This window comes from Taudactylus pleione, unplaced genomic scaffold (assembly GCF_031769625.1).
Source record: "Taudactylus pleione unplaced genomic scaffold, aTauple2 ptg000007l, whole genome shotgun sequence".
NCBI lineage: Eukaryota > Metazoa > Chordata > Amphibia > Anura > Myobatrachidae > Taudactylus > Taudactylus pleione.
In genome coordinates this window covers 1,703,233-1,721,734 of record NW_028284410.1, presented here as the reverse complement: position 1 = coordinate 1,721,734, position 18,502 = coordinate 1,703,233, and the positions used below count along the sequence as shown (strand labels likewise).

Here is an 18,502-nt window from a genome sequence, read left to right as displayed (position 1 = left end):
GAGAATCCGCCGCCCGAAGGAAGCATCCTGAGAGGCGAAGGTGTCAAACCTGTAATACCTCACGAAGGTATGGACAGAGGACCACGTAGCAGCCTTGCAGATCTGAACTGCCGAGGCACCACGTCGAGCTGCCCACGAAGGACCCACAGACCTAGTGGAATGAGCCTTCAGAGAAGGAGGGACCGGTAGGCCTTCATGAAGATAAGCTTCAGAAATAGCCATACGGATCCAGGCTGCCAAAGTTTGCTTTGAAGCAGGCCAACCCTTCTTACGGAAGCCATAGAGGACAAACAAAGCGTCCGACTTCCTAAACGAAGAAGTGCGGTCAACATAAGTCCTTAAGGCCCGCACAACATCCAAAGAGGCCTCACCCACGGAAAGACCCGGTGAGTTAAAGGCCGGAACAACTATTTCCTCGTTAACATGAAACTGAGAAACAACTTTGGGAAGAAACTCGGGCCGAGTGCGGAGCACTGCCCTGTTCCCATAAAAAACCAAGAAAGGGGGTCTACAAGAAAGAGCCCCTAACTCAGAAACACGTCTGGCCGAAGCAATGGCCAGAAGGAAAACAGTCTTAGCTGTTAGCCATTTAAGATCCACTGAGCCCAGTGGTTCAAACGGCGGTCCTTGGAGAGCCCTCAGGACCACAGCCAAATCCCAAGGCGCCACAGGTGGAACAAAGGGCGGCTGAATGCGGAGAACACCCTGCATAAAGGTGCGCACATCCGGGATTGTAGCAATCCTACGGTGAAACCAGACAGATAGGGACGAAACCTGTACCTTCAAAGAAGCAAGGCGAAGCCCATGATCTAGTCCCGCTTGCAGGAAGGCGAGAATCAGAGACAGACGAAACTCCCGCGGTGCATAACCTCTCGGTCGACACCACTGGAAGAACGTATGCCACACGCGATGGTATATCCTCGCGGAAGACGGTTTCCGAGCTCGTAACATGGTACGCACCACAGAGCTGGAAAACCCCCGGGACCTCAGCATGGCCGTCTCAACAGCCACGCCGTCAAAGACAGCCGAGTCAGGTCCGGGTGAAGGCAAGGACCCTGATACAGAAGGTCCGGTCGTAGCGGCAACCGCAGAGGACTGTCCACGGACAGACCCTGAAGGTCTGAGAACCAGTGCCGTCTGGGCCACGCGGGAGCTATCAACAGGAGCGTCCCTCCTTCCTGTTTGAATTTCCGGATTACCCGTGGAAGAAGGGAGACCGGAGGGAACAGGTATGCGAACCGGAACGTCCACCGGACGGACAGAGCATCCACCAGAGACGCCCCTTCGTCTCTTGTGCGAGACCCGTACACCGGCAACTTGTTGTTGTGCCGAGACGCCATGAGGTCGATTTCTGGAAGACCCCACCTGTCCACCAGTAGTTGAAAAACGTCCGGGTGCAGGGACCATTCCCCCGGATGAACGTCCTGGCGACTTAGAAAGTCCGCCTCCCAATTTAGCACTCCCGGGATGAAGACCGCTGATATGGCCGGAAGATTGCGCTCCGCCCAAACCAGGATCCGAGAGACCTCTACGAGAGCCGCCCGACTGCGAGTTCCTCCTTGCCTGTTTATGTAGGCCACGGTGGTAGCGTTGTCCGACTGGACCTGCACCGGGCGACCCCGGAGAAACCGCTGTGCCTGCTGGAGAGCCTTGAAGACCGCACGGAGTTCCAAGATATTTATTGGAAGCTCCGCTTCTGTCGGCGTCCACCTGCCCTGGAACAAGTGTGGACCCGAAACTGCTCCCCAGCCCCGAAGACTGGCGTCCGTTGTCAACAGGACCCAATTTGGAACCCAGAACGGACGTCCCTTGTTGAGGTGGGTCGTCTGTAACCACCACGCAAGGGACAGGCGAACCTCCTGGGTGAGCACAATCGTCTGGGACTTCAGAGACTGAGGCAGCCCGTTCCACTTGGACAGGATCAGGTGCTGCAGAGGTCTGGAGTGAAACTGGGCGTATTCCACCATGTAGAACACCGACACCATGGAGCCCAGTAACCTCATCGCCGAGTGTAAGGACACCCGGCGGCTGTGCAGGCAACTGCGCACCCTTGACTGTAAAGCAGAGATCTTGTCCTCCGTCACGAAGATCCTTTGCTGTCCCGAGTCCAATAAGGCTCCAAGATGCAGAATCCTCCGAGACGGGATTAGAGTGGACTTCTGCCAGTTGATTAGCCAGCCGTGCCGTTGCAGCAGTGCAATGGTCAGGTCCAAGTGGCGTAACAGGAGCTCTGGAGATCCTGCCACCAATAACAGGTCGTCCAAATACGGCAACATGCGGACTCCCTGCAGCCGCAGAGAAGCCGCCATGACCGCCATTTCTTGGTGAAAACACGTGGTGCTGTTGCCAGGCCAAAAGGTAACGCCCGAAACTGGAAGTGGTCGCTGCGGATTGCAAACCTGAGGAACTGTTGATGGCGGAAAAGAATAGGGACATGCAGGTAAGCGTCCTGTATGTCCAATGACACCAAGTAGTCCCCAGGTTCCAGCGCCAGAATGATGGACCGTAGGGTCTCCATCCGAAACTTCGGGACCCGCAAAGACTTGTTGAGTGCTTTGAGGTTGAGAATCGGACGATATGACCCATTGGGTTTCTGTACCAAAAATAGATTTGAATAGAAACCCTGGCCCCTCTGGGAGAATGGAACAGGCACTATAACTCCAGCCTGGAGCATAGTGTGCAATACCTTCCGCAGCTCCGTAGCCTTGTTCCGGTCTGATGGGAGACCCGTGGTGAAGAAGCGAGCCGGGGGTCTGTGCCGGAAGGAGAGGGCGTATCCTTGGGAAACCACCTCCAGAACCCAAGTGTCTGTCGTAGTGGTCGACCAACACTGGGCGAACTGTAGCAGGCGGCCTCCCACCCTGGGATCCCCCAAAGGGAGGCCCGGACAGTCAGGCCGCAGGCTTGTCATCTGGCTTGGGGGCCGGACGTCTGGTACTCCATGCCTGCTTCCGGGGCTTGACCGATTTCTTAGGGCCAGCCTGTCGAGGAAACGACTGTGGTTTGGGCCTGCCCTGGGCCCTAGATGACCGAAAGGACAATGGTCCCGAACCAGAAGGAGCAGCGGCCGACGGGAGACAAGCAGATTTGGCTGCCGCCAGCGTGGCCACAATCTTATCCAGATCCGGACCGAAGAGAACTTCTCCGGTAAACGGCAACGCTTCCAGACCTTTCTTGGAATCTGCGTCCGCCTTCCAGGATCGCAGCCACAAGGTGCGACGAGCAGCTACCGCTGCTGAAGAAATTCTAGACACCAGAGTACTAATGTCTAGAGCCGCCTCGTTGATGTAGGTGGCCGAATCACGGAGATTGCCAATCAACTCCGCCTGTTCGGCCGGATTCAAAAGAAGCCTCTAATGAATCCGCCCAGCGCTCCATCGCTCTGGCAACCCAGCAAATGGCCATAGCCGGCCGTGCTGCCCCCCCTGCAAGGGAATAAGCGGACTTGAGGCAGATTTCTACCTTGCGGTCCGTAGCATCCTTAAGGGAGGACATGGATGGCATCGGCAATGTGGCACTACGGACAAGACGGGTCACGTGAGAATCCACCTGTGGAGGGGATTCCCACTTAGCAAAATAATTATCCGCGAACGGATAAGCCACCGCCAGGTGTCTCTGCGGCTGGTATCTTTTGCCAGGTTGTTTCCACGCCTCCTCTAAATGGTCCACCAACTGACCCGAAAGAGGAAAGACTGTGGCATCGCCCTTCACATCTTTGAAAAAGGCATACTTAGATTTAGCCGCTGGGGGAACTTCGTCCTCAATCACCAAGGCTGTGCGGACCGCCCGAATAAGTCCAGGAATATATACTTTGGACTTAGCATCAGCGTCCTTAGTATGGAGAGGTTCCTGATCGTAAGGATCCAGAATCTCCCCATCATCAGACGTCCCTTCGTCATCCTCATAAGGAGCGGACAGAGACACCACCGGCCTTTTATGAGGCCGCATCACAGACTCCCCTTGCAACACATCCGACAAGTGCTGTACAGAACTCGTCAGGGAGTTAACCCACGCTGGCTCCCGAGAACCCGGGAGCGGGGAAATAGGGAGACTGTGGGGTACCACCAATTGTCGTGGGAACCCCTGCATGGGTGACGATACCACAGACTGCTGGGACAAACCCATCGGAGTAAACGCGGGCTGCGGAGCTAACTGGCCCACTAAAGCTGTTAACGCCTGAGCGAAACAAGCCCAGGGCGGCTCCTGTACCGGTGCTGTAACCGTAATAGGCCGCGCCATGGACAAACACTGCCGGCAAAGGCCCTCCGCGCTACCCTCCCCCTCCGCTAACGGTACTTTGCACGTGGTACACTGTAGCCGGAGGGGAAAATCACTTTCAGACATGATGGCACCACGTATGTGACCTCTCTCACCAATTAAGTATTAAATAGGCGAGAGACCACCCTGCAGCACCGCACCGCAAGGGCTTTAGCAGAAGAACAGGGACAGTAATAAAGCTGACAGTTTAGAGAAGAAAAGTTACAGGCAGCGCTAGCACAGTCACATACAATGCAGAGAGATAACAATTCCTGCACTAACAGCGCTGATCACTCAACTACACAGACACAGGGCCTGGTAGGACACAGCGCTGCATACACAGACCTGAGCCACAGCGGAGGAGAGGTATGCGGGGGGACCCAGACCACGATGCTTCCGTCCAGCGCTTCCAGCAGCGTTCACCATGAGTTCTGGAGAAGATGGCCGCCGAGGAGCAGAGAGGAGGCTGGCCTGGGGGAGGAGCGCTGCCACAGGACCAGTCGGCAGCATGCAGAGAGGGCTGTGTGCAGCGGGGGAGGCGCCGGCTGTGAGACAGGGAAGGCGCGCTCCCCTGGCATGCATTTAACCCCTGGGACGCCGCAGCGCTACCGCTCTGCTGCGGTCCGCTGTCCCAGGGGGTAGTGGAAAGCGCAGGTTGGTCGCCTGGCTCCACGCTGCAGCCAGTCCCCAGGGAGCCCCCTGCCTGGGGACTTAGGACCATGTGACCAGCGGGGACCCACCGCGGGACCCCGCTGCTTACCTTTGTCCCCCTTGGATCCGGCCATGGTCCGGAACATCTGGGGTCACCGCTAGCTGTGACCCCAGATGCTCACCAGCATCCCCGGATCGGTACCGGCGTTCTGGTACCGGCGGGGGTGTAGGGAAGACAGCATGGACGTCAGGACTGACTGTCCATGCTGTACATCCAGATGTGCAGCCACAGCTGCACTGAAGAAAGCTTCAGGGGCTCTTCTAGCCCCCCACTCCGACAGGTGCACCCGACGCCGGCCGGGCACCAACTAAACTGAGGTGCCTTGGCTCGGGGGCGGGGTATAGGAGGGGGACCCTAGTGCATCCTGGGAGGCTGAAAAGCTTAACTCTATGGTGCCCAGCGACTGACGTCACACCTATACCCCCCAAGGTATCCTGTGGATACCCTATGGACCCTGAAGTAGAAATAAACGAATACATTTTGTGCACACAGTGTGCAATTACAGCCAACTTGAGTTTTAATCTTTTCAGATCCAAACCAAATACAAATCCACTATCTGTAAAAATGATCTTGCACTGCTAAGCACCAATGAAGATAATATGGGATCGGTATGAAATTTACGCTGGACGCAAGTCCGGTGGTTCAAATCCTGATGTCGGAAGACCGGCACCAGTGAAGATCTCGACAGCAGCTAAGGTAAGTGGTAAGTACTAATTAACCTAACCCTCCCTCCCTTAAGGGTGCCTAACCCTAACCTCCCCTGTAAGTGCCTTAACCTAACCCTGAGTCTCCCCGGAGGGTGCCTTACCCTAGCCTCCCCCATGGGAGCCCCTAACCTAACCCCCCCCCAGCGCTGTCCGCGCCCTGTTTACCTTCGATCGGGATGCCGGGCTCCCAGCGTAGGTAAAATGACAGGCGTCAGGATTTCGACACCTGTCATTAGACCCTTGCCGAGATTACACAGTCGGGATGCCGACGGCCGATAATATATCACTCCTATACCAACTTACCTTCAGATTTCTAATCCTTTTAGATTAGGAATCTATATAATTTCTCTAATATCCACAGTGTGGGCTCCACACAGTCTTCTAGCCCCGTCGCCTCCCTACCAGCTGCACCAACTGGCCCTTTCTTCCTCACAGCTATGGGCCGGATTCAATTAGCGGCAAAAAGCAGAGATCGGCGAAAGGCGCAATAGAGGTGAAGTTATCGCGTACTTTCACAATGCGCACTCCCGCTTTTCACCCTATTCAATTACAAAACAGGCAAAAACGCGGACGTGCAAATACCGCGAATTGTAAAACTAGCAAAAAAGACTTTTTTGGGGGAAATCAGTCTGAACACCAAAAAAAGCAAAAGTGACCTTGGTAATCAATATAGAAGTGTATTAATAGCTGTAATATAAGTATTTGGGGTTCCTAAATTGAGGCAAATGACTGTTCTATGCACTTTTGCATTAGTGTGAAAAAAATTATATAAAAGCAATTTCTTTGGTGAAAAATAATTGTTGTTGTTAATTTGGGGGTACATTTAAATGAGTAGTAGTATATTTTGGAGTTAACAAAGTGCATTTAAAAAAAAAACTGCTGCAGCCCCCTGCAATCCAGGGATAAACCATACTGCAAAAAGGTATGTGCTTTAATAAATCAGATCCTCCAAAATGGTTAATATCAGAATAGTGTGCCTTTAGCTGCTTAGCACATAAAAAAAATAAAAAGAAAAAACTGTAAAGTTATCTTCGAAGGGACGATTAAAATGCTTGAGTTGATGCTGTCAGTGCCGGGTGCCCGACGGAGCAATTCAATTGTTGCTCCATTCTGGAGCGAACAGCCGCTGGCACCGGAATTTCTGCTCACCCCCTCCTGAGGAGGAGAGCATAAATGTGTGAAAAGTCCGTGGTTTGGGTGCACTAACCTGAACTTTAGACCGGTTTAGCATTTGCGAGATAAGCGCAATAAATAAACAAACTTGAATTGCAACATTGGGTACCCATTAAATTACCGCGCCTTAAAAAACAATTGTCATTTTTTTTCATTGAGAGCTATTTTATATAAGGCAACTTGTTTTTTTCTATTGATTTTAGCGGTCATATCCGGCAAAATACCCGTTTCCAAATCAAACTGCTGTATCGATACAAAGTATAAAATAAAGTCCCTAGTTGGAATCTGTTTGTTTGTTCAGACTAATCTCGAGAACAACCGGACGGATTTTGATGGTGTTTTCACTACTCTATAGAGCATTTGTCGAGGAAGGTTTAGGTGTTATGAAACATGTATGTATGACAAAAGGAAGCCGAGCAGTGACGATTTTAGTGAAACAAGTCAATGAAGAAACAGCCGTCCAAGTGCTTTCTTAGCTTCCAATTCCCGGTAAGAGCCTGCTTTGGCATGACAATAAATAAAGCACAGGGGCAGACACTAACGCAGCTTGAGCTGACCTAAGTGGAGACTGTTTTAATCATGGACAATTTTTCGTGTCACGTCAAAACTAAGGGGTTTATTCATGTAGATCTGCGGTACAGAATTGTTACTTATCACTAAAGATCGCATCAGCTCGATGCGATCTATAGCTTTGCCAACTAGCAATTCATGTACTCTGACCTGTTTGGAGGAGCGATGCGGTAAATCCCGGTGCAGTGGTCCGGTCTCCTCTTTTTCCTTTACAGTTATGCGCGTGCGCTGTTTTGAACTCCTCTCTGCGAATGCGCCTGGCGGATCCTGCCTAAGAGCGAGACGACAATGGGGGCAGTGGGCAGTCAGCAGTGATGCGGCATATGTCAGGTCAACTAATATATAGCGGCAGGGATGGAGAGAGAGAGCAAGCTGGCAGCGGACAGTCAGCAGAACACGGAGGTGGGTGACCTGGCACATGCAGTTCAGAGTAGCGGTGGTGGGGGAGCATTTTTTCTTTCTTACTCCCCTGGGCTCCCCTGATTGGCCGGTGACTGAGAAGGGGGCGGGGAGAAGGCAGTGAGACAGGAGTCTTCCCTGCTCTTCTCCCTTCAGGAGGCACATTACGCCGTCCTGAGATGGCACATTTTTTTGTAGACGCAAAACTGAAAGCTGAGCTTTCTGTGCTTCTATGAAAATCGCTCTCCCCATAGTACTGTATGGGAAAGCGATATCTACCACTGGAGAGATCTCCGAATTCTCCACGGTAACCCCTTCTATGAATAGGAGAAAGTCCATAGGGAGACAATGGGGTGTAGGTGGGACCTTGGAGAACCGAACACCAAAGCTTTTCAAACCCAGGATTCTCCGGTACTGTCCCTTATACCCCGTCCACAGCCCAAGGGCAACTCAATTTTGTCAATAAGCCCAAGGCAGGAGCAGGAGAAGAGAGAAGGAAAACTTGTACACTGAAGAATCACACTCTCACACAGAGAAGGAAACAAGTGACAAAGAGAAGAAACCCATAGAAGCCAAGAGCGTCAGGGAAGGTGCCCTGCGGACCCTATGGTCTACATATGGAGACAATGGGGATGTCCCAAAGCAGTTGTTCAAGGGCGGGAACGCTCCTGAGCTGATAGGAGAATCCTACGCCCGAAAGAAGCATCCTGAAAGGCAAATGTATCAAAGGCATAAAACCCAACAACAGTGTGAACAGATGATCATGTGGACGCCCTGCATAGCTCTTAAGCTGAAGCGCCACGCTGGGATGCCCACAAGGGACCCACAGAGCGAGTAGAATGAGCGGATACTGTAGCTGGCACAGGAAGGCCAGACTGCGTGTAAGCCTGTGAGATAGTCATGCAAATCCATCTGGCCAGAGTCCGTTTGTTAGCTGGCCATGCGTTCTTGTGGGATCCATATAGGACGAAGAGGGAGTCTGATTTCCTGATGGAAGTAGTACGGTCCACATAGATCTTTAGAGCACGGACCACATCCAAAGAGGCCTCACCTGCCGAGAGGTCTGGTGACTGTAAGGCCAGAACCACAATTTACTCATTTAGGTGGAAATGAGAGGCCACCTTGGGAAGGAAGCCCGGGCATGTTATAAGAAACGCCCTGTCCTGGTGAAAGATTAGAAAGGGGAGTGGCATGAAAGCGCTCCTAAATCAGATACCCTATGGGCAGATGCTATAGTCAAAAGAAACAGAGTCTTCGCAGTGAGCCACTTGACATCCGCTGATTCCAGTGGCTCAAATGGAGGTTCCTAAAGTCAGTAAAGCACCACTGACAAATCCGTTGGAGCCACAGGAGGGACAAAGGGAGGTTGTATAAGTAGAACACCTTGCAGGAAGGTGTGAACATCCAGTAGAGGAGCAATTCTGCGCTGGAACCAGATGGATAGAGGAAAGACGCGCACTTTCAGCGGTGCTAGGCGGAGGCCTAGATCTAATCCAGCCTGCAGAAAGGTAAGTATTCTAGAAACCTTAAAAATTTGAGGGTCATAGTTTTTAGGAGCACACCATTGGAAATATATATGCCATATTCTGTGATAAATTCTGGCTGGGGCCGGTTTACATGCTCGGAGCATGGTCTGGACCACATAGCTGGAAAATCCCTTAGCCGTTAGGAGGGATGTCTGAAGAGCCAAGTCGCTAATGGCAGACGGGCTAGGTCCCGATGTAGAAATGGACTCTGAGACAACAGGTTTACTCGTAGAGGAAGTTGAAGAGGAACGTCTAGGGGGAGACTCAGAAGATCGGAGTAGCAATGGCGTCTGGGCCAAGCCGGAGCTATCAACAGGACTGTGCCCACTTCCTGCTTGAACTTCCAAACAACTCAAGGAAGCAGGTATATTGAGGGAAATGCCAAATGGACGGTCAATTTCACGGACAAGGTATCCACGAAGGCTGCTTCGGGGTCCCTTGTCCAGGTTCCATTTACTGGAAGTTTACTGTTGTGTCTTGAGGCCATGAGATCCACATCTGGCAGACCCCATATGTATACCAGGAGCTAAAAGACTTCTGGATGTAGAGACCACTCTCCTGCATGCACATCGTGATGGCTAAGGAAATCTGCTTCCCAATTGAGAACTCCCAGGATGAATACCGCGGAGATGGCGTTCAGTCCATGTGAGAATGTGGGACACTTCTGCCATTGCTGCCCAACCTCAGAGTGCCTCCTTGGTGGTTGAGGTTTGCCATTGCCTTGGCGTTGTCGGACTGTACCTGTACTGGCCTGTCCTGAAGAATATTCTGAGCCAGAGTGAGATCTCTGTAGATGGCTCGAAGTTCCAAGATATTGTTTGGTAACTCTGCCTCGACTGGGGTCCAGCGACCCTGGAAGGAGTGTTGGTAGGTCACTGCGCCCCCACCCTTGGAGGCTTGCGTCCATGGTGAGGAGAGCCAATTCCGGGATCCAAAAGGGGCGACCCTTGTCTAAACAGAATGTGTGTCATCACCAGGCTAGGGAGAGGCGAACCTCCGGGGGGAGGCCCATCATCTGGAATCAAAGTAGATGGGGTAGCCCGTTCCACCTGGAGAGAATCAGGTGTTGAAGGGGCCTGGAGTGAAACTGAGCGAACTCCACTATGTCAAAGGTGGACACCATTGATCAAAATGTCTGCATTGCACCGTGAATTGACACTCGGCAACTGCGGAGCAGTCTGCGCACTCAGTGTTGTTTTAAGGAGATCTTGTCTGTCATTAGAAAAATCCTCTGAACCTGAGAGTCCAAGAGGGTTCCTAAATGCACCATTCTTTGAGAAAGTGTCAGGGAAGACTTTTTCCAGTGGATCAGCCACCCGTGCATTTGTAGAAAGGCAATTGTTACCTGCAGATGGCGGTGAAGAATCTCTGGGGAGCTGGCCAACAGCAAGAGGTCATCTAAGTACAGGAGTAATCTGATCCCTTGACGACGAAGGGAGGCCGTCATAACTGCCATGATTTTGGTAAAGACCCAAGGGGCCGTTGAGAGCCCAAACAGTAGGGCCTGAAATTGGTAATGCTACTGTACGATAACAAACAGGAGATATTGTTGATTAGAAGGTGCTATATGTACATGTAGGTAAGTGTCCTGAATGTCCAGACACACCATAAAATCCCCATAGTCAAGATAATAGAACGGAGGGTTTCCATACTAAACCTGGGCACCCTGATAAACTTGTTCAGCATATCCGTGGGAGACCACTTCTCTTATCCAGGCATCTAAGGTGGTCTGACGCTAAATCTGGGCAAATTGAAGAAATCGGCCTCCCACCCTGGGAGCCCCCAGGGAGAGGACCGCCCAGTCAGGCTGTAGGCTTGTCTTCAGAGTTGGTAGGTGGACGTCTAGCCCAGGCTTGTTTGGCTCTAGGCTTGGAGGCCTTGGATAATGCATGCTGCCGTGGAAAGGACTGACCCTCAGCTTTTTCTTGAGGGCGAAAGGACTGAAAGGATGATGTCCGAGGCTTTGTATTATATGTAGAGGGGAGGAACGCCATCTTGGAAGCTGCCAAAGTAGTCACAATTTTATCTAATTCTGGACCAAATAGGATATCCCCAAATTAAGGAAGAGATTCTTGAGCCCTTTTTGAGCCTGAGTCCAATTTCCAGGAATGGAGCCAAACAATATGGCGGGCCACTACCAAAGTAGCAGATATCCTGGAGGTCAGGAGAGCCGTATTCATAGCTGCTTCTCCCAAGTAGGAGGCTGCATCCCTAATGTGAGATATGTAGGATAGTTGTTCCCTTGAAGCATCAAGGGAAAATGTCTCTTCTAGGGCCTCAGCCAACTCTCAATGGCTTTTGCCACCCAGGCCGTACCCCTACATGGATTTGTGACAAGCTTCTATATGCCTGTCTGTAGTCTCCGTCAAGGAGGTGGCAGTATGTATGTGTAAGGTGGCATTCTAGACCAGACATGTTACATGAGAATCCACTGCTGGGGGAACTTCCCATTTAGTGCAATCCGTAGCTGGAAGAAACTTAAACGTTTTGGAATTTGAAACATTTTACCGGGCATATTCCATGCTTCACTCATGTGATCAGATAGCTAGGAAAGGATTCTTCCTTTATTTGTAAAATATATTTTACAGCTCTCACAAGAGAAAGTATTTTTAATTTAGAGGGTGAGTCATAGGACCTCATTCAGAGGCGGTCGTTAGATGCAAGCGGTCGCACTGAATCAGGGCGGCTGCTTGCATCCTGAACGCCCGCCTCCTTGTCGATCATTAAGCTGTGGGTTGCCACCCACAGTTTAAAGACCGACCAGGTTGATGGTCGCGATGGTGATCACCATCGCGACCATCGGGGCTTACGACCAGACCCTAAGGTTGGGTCTGGGCACTCGTAAGCCCCAGGGAGCTTTCTGCTCTGATGGAGCAGGAAGCTCCCCACTGACATCACTGATGATGTCAGTGCGGCCGCCCACAAAACATTAGGCGTCGTTAAGGAACGCCTCAGTTTTGGAAACCACCCCCCCGGCCCGCCTACCAAATGGGGCGAGCTGTCGATCAACATCGACAGCCGCCCCTTTGGTAACAAGCTCCGGAGCGACAGAGTTTCTCTGTCTCTCCAGGGCTTGCGCACGCGCAGTGCGACCGCTGCGCAGGACTAACCATCGAGTCGGTAACGAGAGCATCGGCGCTTGCGACCGACTCTGAATAAGGTCCAGAGTGAGAGTGGTCTGAGTCTTCTGCCTCCCCAGACGATATATCAGAATCAGATAACTGGGTGGACTGGGAATATAACACAGCATGTTTAGTAGGTAAAGGCTTTTTCTTTTGCAGCATTTGCTGAAAAACTGTAGAGGTATTAGCCAAACTCTGTACTGAGGTAGACAAGACAGTACGTCTACCCATGGGGGAGGCAAAGGATTTGCAGGGAATACCTGCTGTGGCCATCCCACAGGGGGGGCTACCACAGGGACTGCCAAGTGGCCCACAATCTTTGTCAGCACCTGAAAAAAGCCAGCCCAGGGTGGGTCCTGAGGAGGAGACACCGGGGCTGAGGGGCCGGAATCTGTGCAACAATTAGTACAAAGACCATCCTGAATGAGGTCCAATGGGGCTAAGCCCGCTGAGCAGGACTTACAGGACACCAGAGTAGGAGCAGCAGCATCAGCCTGCTTGTTATTCTTTCCTCTGCCAGACATAGCCACAATAATAATAAAACACACAGTATGATACAGTGCAGTGAACACCCTGCAGTATGTGTAATATGGAACAGCATAGTGTGCAACCGCGCTATATAGTAGGTGACAGCCCTCACTAATATAGAGGAGATGCGAGGTACAATGAACCACCTATACCTAGTATGTCAGGGTAAATTAGAATAAAGGGAAACGTATAAGAGGACAGTATAGATAGTATAGATCAGCGCAAGCACAAGTCACATACGCAGAGAAAAAAAAGTTATATATCTGCAATTGGCACTACAATCAACTACACAGACCGCAGTGGCTGGTAGGATATAGTGCTGTATAACCTGGCCCGTGGGAGAAGTATACAAGGAAACTGGCCCCAGCATTCCCGGAGACCTGTGAAGCAGAAAATGGCTGCCGCACGTCTCTGAGGGGGTGGAGAGTGAAGGAGGAGCAGCTCAGGGAATGGCTAGACCACAGTGGCATGGTGCCCTGAGCTAGGGGAGTGGCTGCAGGAAGAGCGCCTTCTCCCCGTGCTGACTTTAACCACCAGGCCCCTGGCCGGTAAATAGGCCTCTGCGCCAGTATAATAATGCCCCGGTGGCCTAGTGGAGTCGCGGGCGCACCAGTGTCCACATCAGCGCCTCCGGTCCGTCTCCTGAGACTGGAGGCTACTGCGTAAAGACGCGTGCCCCCGCAGGCAGGGATCCGCATTACTTATCCCCTATTGTGATAAGTAATTCTGTAAATGTTCATTAACCTCTGCAGTGCTATAGCAGGTTTGTATTATTACCACTTATTTATATAGTGCATACATATTCCGCAGAGCTTTACAGAGGATATTTGGCCATTCACATCAGTCCCTGCCCCAGTGGAGTTTACAATCTATACTCCCTACCACATATATCGCGAGTGCTGGCGCTCTGTTACTGCAGAGCAGCCCGGCATTTAGCACAAACACACTAGGGTTAATATTTGTCAGGAGCCAATTAACCTACCAGTGTGTTTTTGGATTGTGGGAGGAAAGCCACGCAAGCACGGGGGGGATTATACAAACTCCACACAGTTACAGCCATGGTACTAATCGAATCCAGGGTCTCAGGGTTGTGAGGCAGTAATGCTAACCATTATACCAACCATGGCTGTGAATGTCTTCGGGAGAACTCTTCATATTTGTATTACCTGAAAATATGTTGGACCTATTTGTGGTTAATTAAAAGTGTAATTAATATATTTTCTCTTTCAATTTATTTTGTGTGTATTATTTTTTTCTTAATTACTACTAAGTTATTAGGACGTAAATAGTTATTAAGTTGTTTAGACCTAATTACTTAATAAACAGAAATGTCAGGTATGTATTTTGGCCTAGGTGGACCGTGAAAAAATAGCAGAAACTCTAATTGCACTTATCGTGGGTTTCTGCTCACACCATCCTGCGGGCATTGGGGCTGGTCACGAGTGGCAGGTGCATCGTAATTGCAGCACACCCGGCACATAGCACGGGAGAAGCTGTATGATGTGGCTAAATTGTACATTCTCACCCGAGAAAGGGTCTGGTGCCGCAATCAACTGAATAGCTCCGATGAAGTTTAGACTGGAGCTACAAAAAATTAACTCGCCCCCTAAGGGTGCCGAGAACAAAGGTGAAGAACCACTGTCAACTGACAGTGACATCAATAAAAATCTGCAGTTTAATAATATTCACCACACTTGATAATTTACATCAAATGTACTATTTCTAGAACAGCTAAGGAATTTATTTGGAAGTACATTACTTCTAAAAATTGTATAATAAAACATTTTATTTTAGTCATTTAGGATATTACTTAAAAGAACTCTAAATTCTGCCAGTCTCTTAAACACAATAATACATTTGCATACACAAATCTAAAACCAATATTTAGGGCACGATTCAATTAAACGCGAAGTGAATAGCACCGGGAATGAGCTCCTGGCGCTATTCAATTCTGTGCAAAGTTAATTCATGGAAGGCTCGTTCTCGCACCTTAAACAGGGTGTTTAGGTGCGAGAACTGGCTTTTCGGACAAAACTTCCCAGCGCAATGCAGTTTTCCCGGCGCTAAGGGCCTAAAACAGCATCGTGCCTGGACTTTTGTGGGATTTCTTAGAAATCCTTAGTTGGGCTTAGCAGCACGATTAACTGAATAGCACCGGGAGCAGATTCCCGGCACTATTCACTTCGCGTTGAATAGAATTGTGCCCTTAGTTTGATAAAATAAAGTAAAAGCTCGCAGGTCTAAACTACTGCGGAGCTCATCATAATGTATTACAAGGTGCGTTTCCAAAATTTGTTTTACATGTTTACTGAAAGAAAATATTTCATGGAAGAAACTATATTTGAAGTTTGATGGTAAACACTGAAAGAAATGGAACTCTACCAAAAGTCTGCTGGCAGTGCTGCATTTATTGAGGATTTATCCCACAACCTGCTCTTCTCCACAGAACCCGTTACTAGTAGAAATAAGGACCATGGATGACTATGACAGGAATAGAATCTCCACTACCTGATACTCCAAAGACCAAACTGTGCTTGAAGTCTTTTTACCTGCGGTTCCGATTTCCATTCATGGAGGTCAGTGTCTGGCTGTCCCGAATCTGTGGATCCCAATCTGAGGGTGAAAGGATGGCGGGTCCTTTATCCACAGCCCTCTGCGGCTCTTTCCTCTGTTAATGGTCCTTGGGCAATTAGTGCAACTGTCACTATGTAGGAACTCCCTGTGACATACTCCAGAAAATGGCACTCCTGTTCTAAAAAGACAGACACTGGAAAAGCTAATTGCTGATTGGCTACACTTTTATGGATTCCTAGTTTGGCTCTCCCTCCCTTTGATTGGCTGGCTTTGGTCACTCTTCACCCTAGAGCAGAGAGGTGCAACCTGATTGGCTGACTCTTTTCACACCTGTAATGTCAGCTGGAAGGCGACAGTAGAGCAGCAGTCGGCTGGGATGAGGGTGGGGTGGTGGCCTGGTCCAGCAGCTGACTTGCCGTTGCCGTGGTGATGGCTGAGTCACCTCTTGGTCCTCATCTCTACCAAGGCTGTATGTTTGTGGATTGCCAGGCGCTGATTGGCTGTCCCGCACTCTCTGTCCCCCTATTGGCGGCTCTCGCTACCTGTCCTCTACTCCGAGCAAGCCATGAGTCAGGAGGAGGTGCGCTGTGATTGGCCGGATTCCCCCTCAACCACCTGAGCGGAGTGAGAGGAGCCGAGCTGTGATTGGTCGGTGCTGGCTGCTGGTGGTCCGCTGGTGGAGACTGATAGGAGAGAAGAGGTGATCGGCTAGTATGGCGCGCTGCTTCCACGTCAGCCCTTGTTATTCCCTGCACACTCGGCTTTAGTTTAGCGGCCGCCGGTAGCTCTTGGTCCCCAAGTAGCTTCTTTCACTACTGAGGAGGAGTTAGGTCCTGACGGCTCCCTCCTCCAGCCCCCTCCCCCGGAGGCCGGACATCGCGTCAACAAGCGCTTCACTGGAAGACTCTCCTACCGGTAACATAGCGCACATCATGCGTCACTTCCGGCTACAGGAGAGTTTGTATTTGTGGGTCCTGCGCATGTGCGCTCATACTCGGGCGTGTGCTGCGCATGTGCGCTCATACTCGGGCGTGTGCTGCGCATGTGCGCTCATACTCGGGCGTGTGCGCGTACGCAGCATTGACGTCAGGCGCACGCTGGCTCTCTCAGCTGGTTACACAGTGACAGTAGTGTCACCCTGTCCCGCGCCTGGGTGGCTCAGCGATCATTCTGTCCGCGCTGCTGCTGTGTGTGACATCCCCTGGGCGGCGAGTGCCGCTCGCTGCGACCCTGCAAGTATCCCTTCTGTATCCATTACTGATACTGAGCTACCCGTTTCTCCCGTTATTCGATTTATAACTTTATACTGACTGCTGTGCTGTCAGAGAACAAATCACGGACGGTCACTTTTTGTTTTATTCTTTGTCACCAACAGCTGAGTTCATTCCCTGAAGCCCCTTTCAGATCTCAGCTGTCAGTAACCTGCCAGGGCCCATCGCCTTCATTCTGCTCTGAGCTAATGCAACCTGCCAACAATCGTTTTTATTTCCCTAGCACAGGTTAGACTACGAGGATGAAGTTACGCTTCTTATTCAGAACATGTTATATTAAAACATTTTTATCAAATAGAATCAGTAAGCTGACATTGAATAAACAAAATATGGTATCTATTACACAAATTTCAATTGTACTTTGCTTGGCCCACAAAGCTTTTGGGCATGAAATAGGGTGGTAAGGTGGTCACAGGGACCAGATTTTCTATATTTGCATGGTAAAGACTAGTTCCACTTCAGTTGTACCCCTTTTCCACCTAAATTCCGGGTCTGACCCGGAGTTGGAACAAAGTTCCTATCCGGATTAGACCTGGAATTTTGCCGACTCGGGATATTCCCGAGTCAGCGCCGCTCACACCGCAGTCGGGTCTGCATAGACCCTGCTTTTGCGGAGTGAAAGTGGTCGCTTGGAGATGACGTCATCTCCAAGCGCCACTGAAGCCAGACCAATTGGCCGGCTAGCAGCGCACTCCAGGTCATCGTGACCCGGAGTGCACTGTTCTCACAGCAGGGTTTCACGGGCTACGCCTGTGTTAAGCCCTGCTAGTTACCTGGGTTGGATTGCCGGGTCACTGGACCCGGCGATCCAACTCTCTCCCCTTTTACACCAGGGAGCTGCCCGGGTTAACCCTTCAAAAACCCGGGTTTTAGCTCCGGTGTAAAAGGGGTATTGTATCTGGCAGTGACGTGCACTGAGGGCGGAAGTGTAGTTTCCTGTCCACACAGTGCACAAAAAAATAGGGTGGTAAAGTGGGCACAGGGACCAGATTTTCTATATTTGAATAAGTAGCTGTAGTTGTGTATATGATTCTATAGCATAAAATTTGGATCACAGAACGGTCACATTTAAGATATGAATTTTGGAGACTGCAGAAAGGTTATTGTTCACTAAGAATAGATGAAGGGATGTAGTCGGCATCCTGGTGTGCGGTATACCCAGAGCTGGCCCTAGGCATAGGCATTATAAGCAAATTCCTAGGGGCGACTAGAATGCCCAGGGGCATCCGATGGCTCTACTGCTGCCCTCCCCCTGCCTGCCGCGATCGGAGCTCAGCTTCGATCGGCAGCTCAGTGTTTGGCCAGGTCAGGATGAGTTTCTGTACAGAAGATCACTCTGGCAGGGCCGCAACTGGAGGGGGGGGGGGACTGGAGGAGCATGTGTCCTCCAGCCCGGCGCCACAGGGGGGCTCCAAGCCGGACGCCCGCTGAGATGTTATTACCAGCGGGCTCCCGGCTCCTTTCCTGCAGCGTCGCTGTAGCCGGAGGCTGGAGTTCTCTCCTGAACTCTAGCTTCCGGCTCTCCCCATGGGCACTATGGGAGAGACGTCATGACGTCTCTCCCAAAGATCCGAGGAACCGGAGCTCACTACAGAGCTCCGGCTCCCGCAGAGAGCACTATGGGAAGAACGTCATGACGTCTCTCCCATAGTTCCGAGGAGTA

At 50.9% G+C, this 18,502-nt stretch overlaps 1 protein-coding gene across 2 annotated transcripts in view; it reads right to left on the bottom strand.

Annotated features, from left to right (window-relative positions):
• Positions 1-16,430, bottom strand: part of LOC148542845 (protein argonaute-3) — a 112,695-nt gene extending 96,265 nt beyond the window's left edge. For both annotated transcript variants that reach the window (XM_088460299.1, XM_088460305.1), the window contains exon 1: positions 15,544-16,430. In XM_088460299.1, the coding sequence (XP_088316425.1) occupies positions 15,544-15,562 (19 nt within the window). In that variant the 5' untranslated portion in view covers positions 15,563-16,430. The remainder of the gene's footprint in view (positions 1-15,543) is intronic.
• Positions 16,431-18,502: the final 2,072 nt, after the last annotated feature.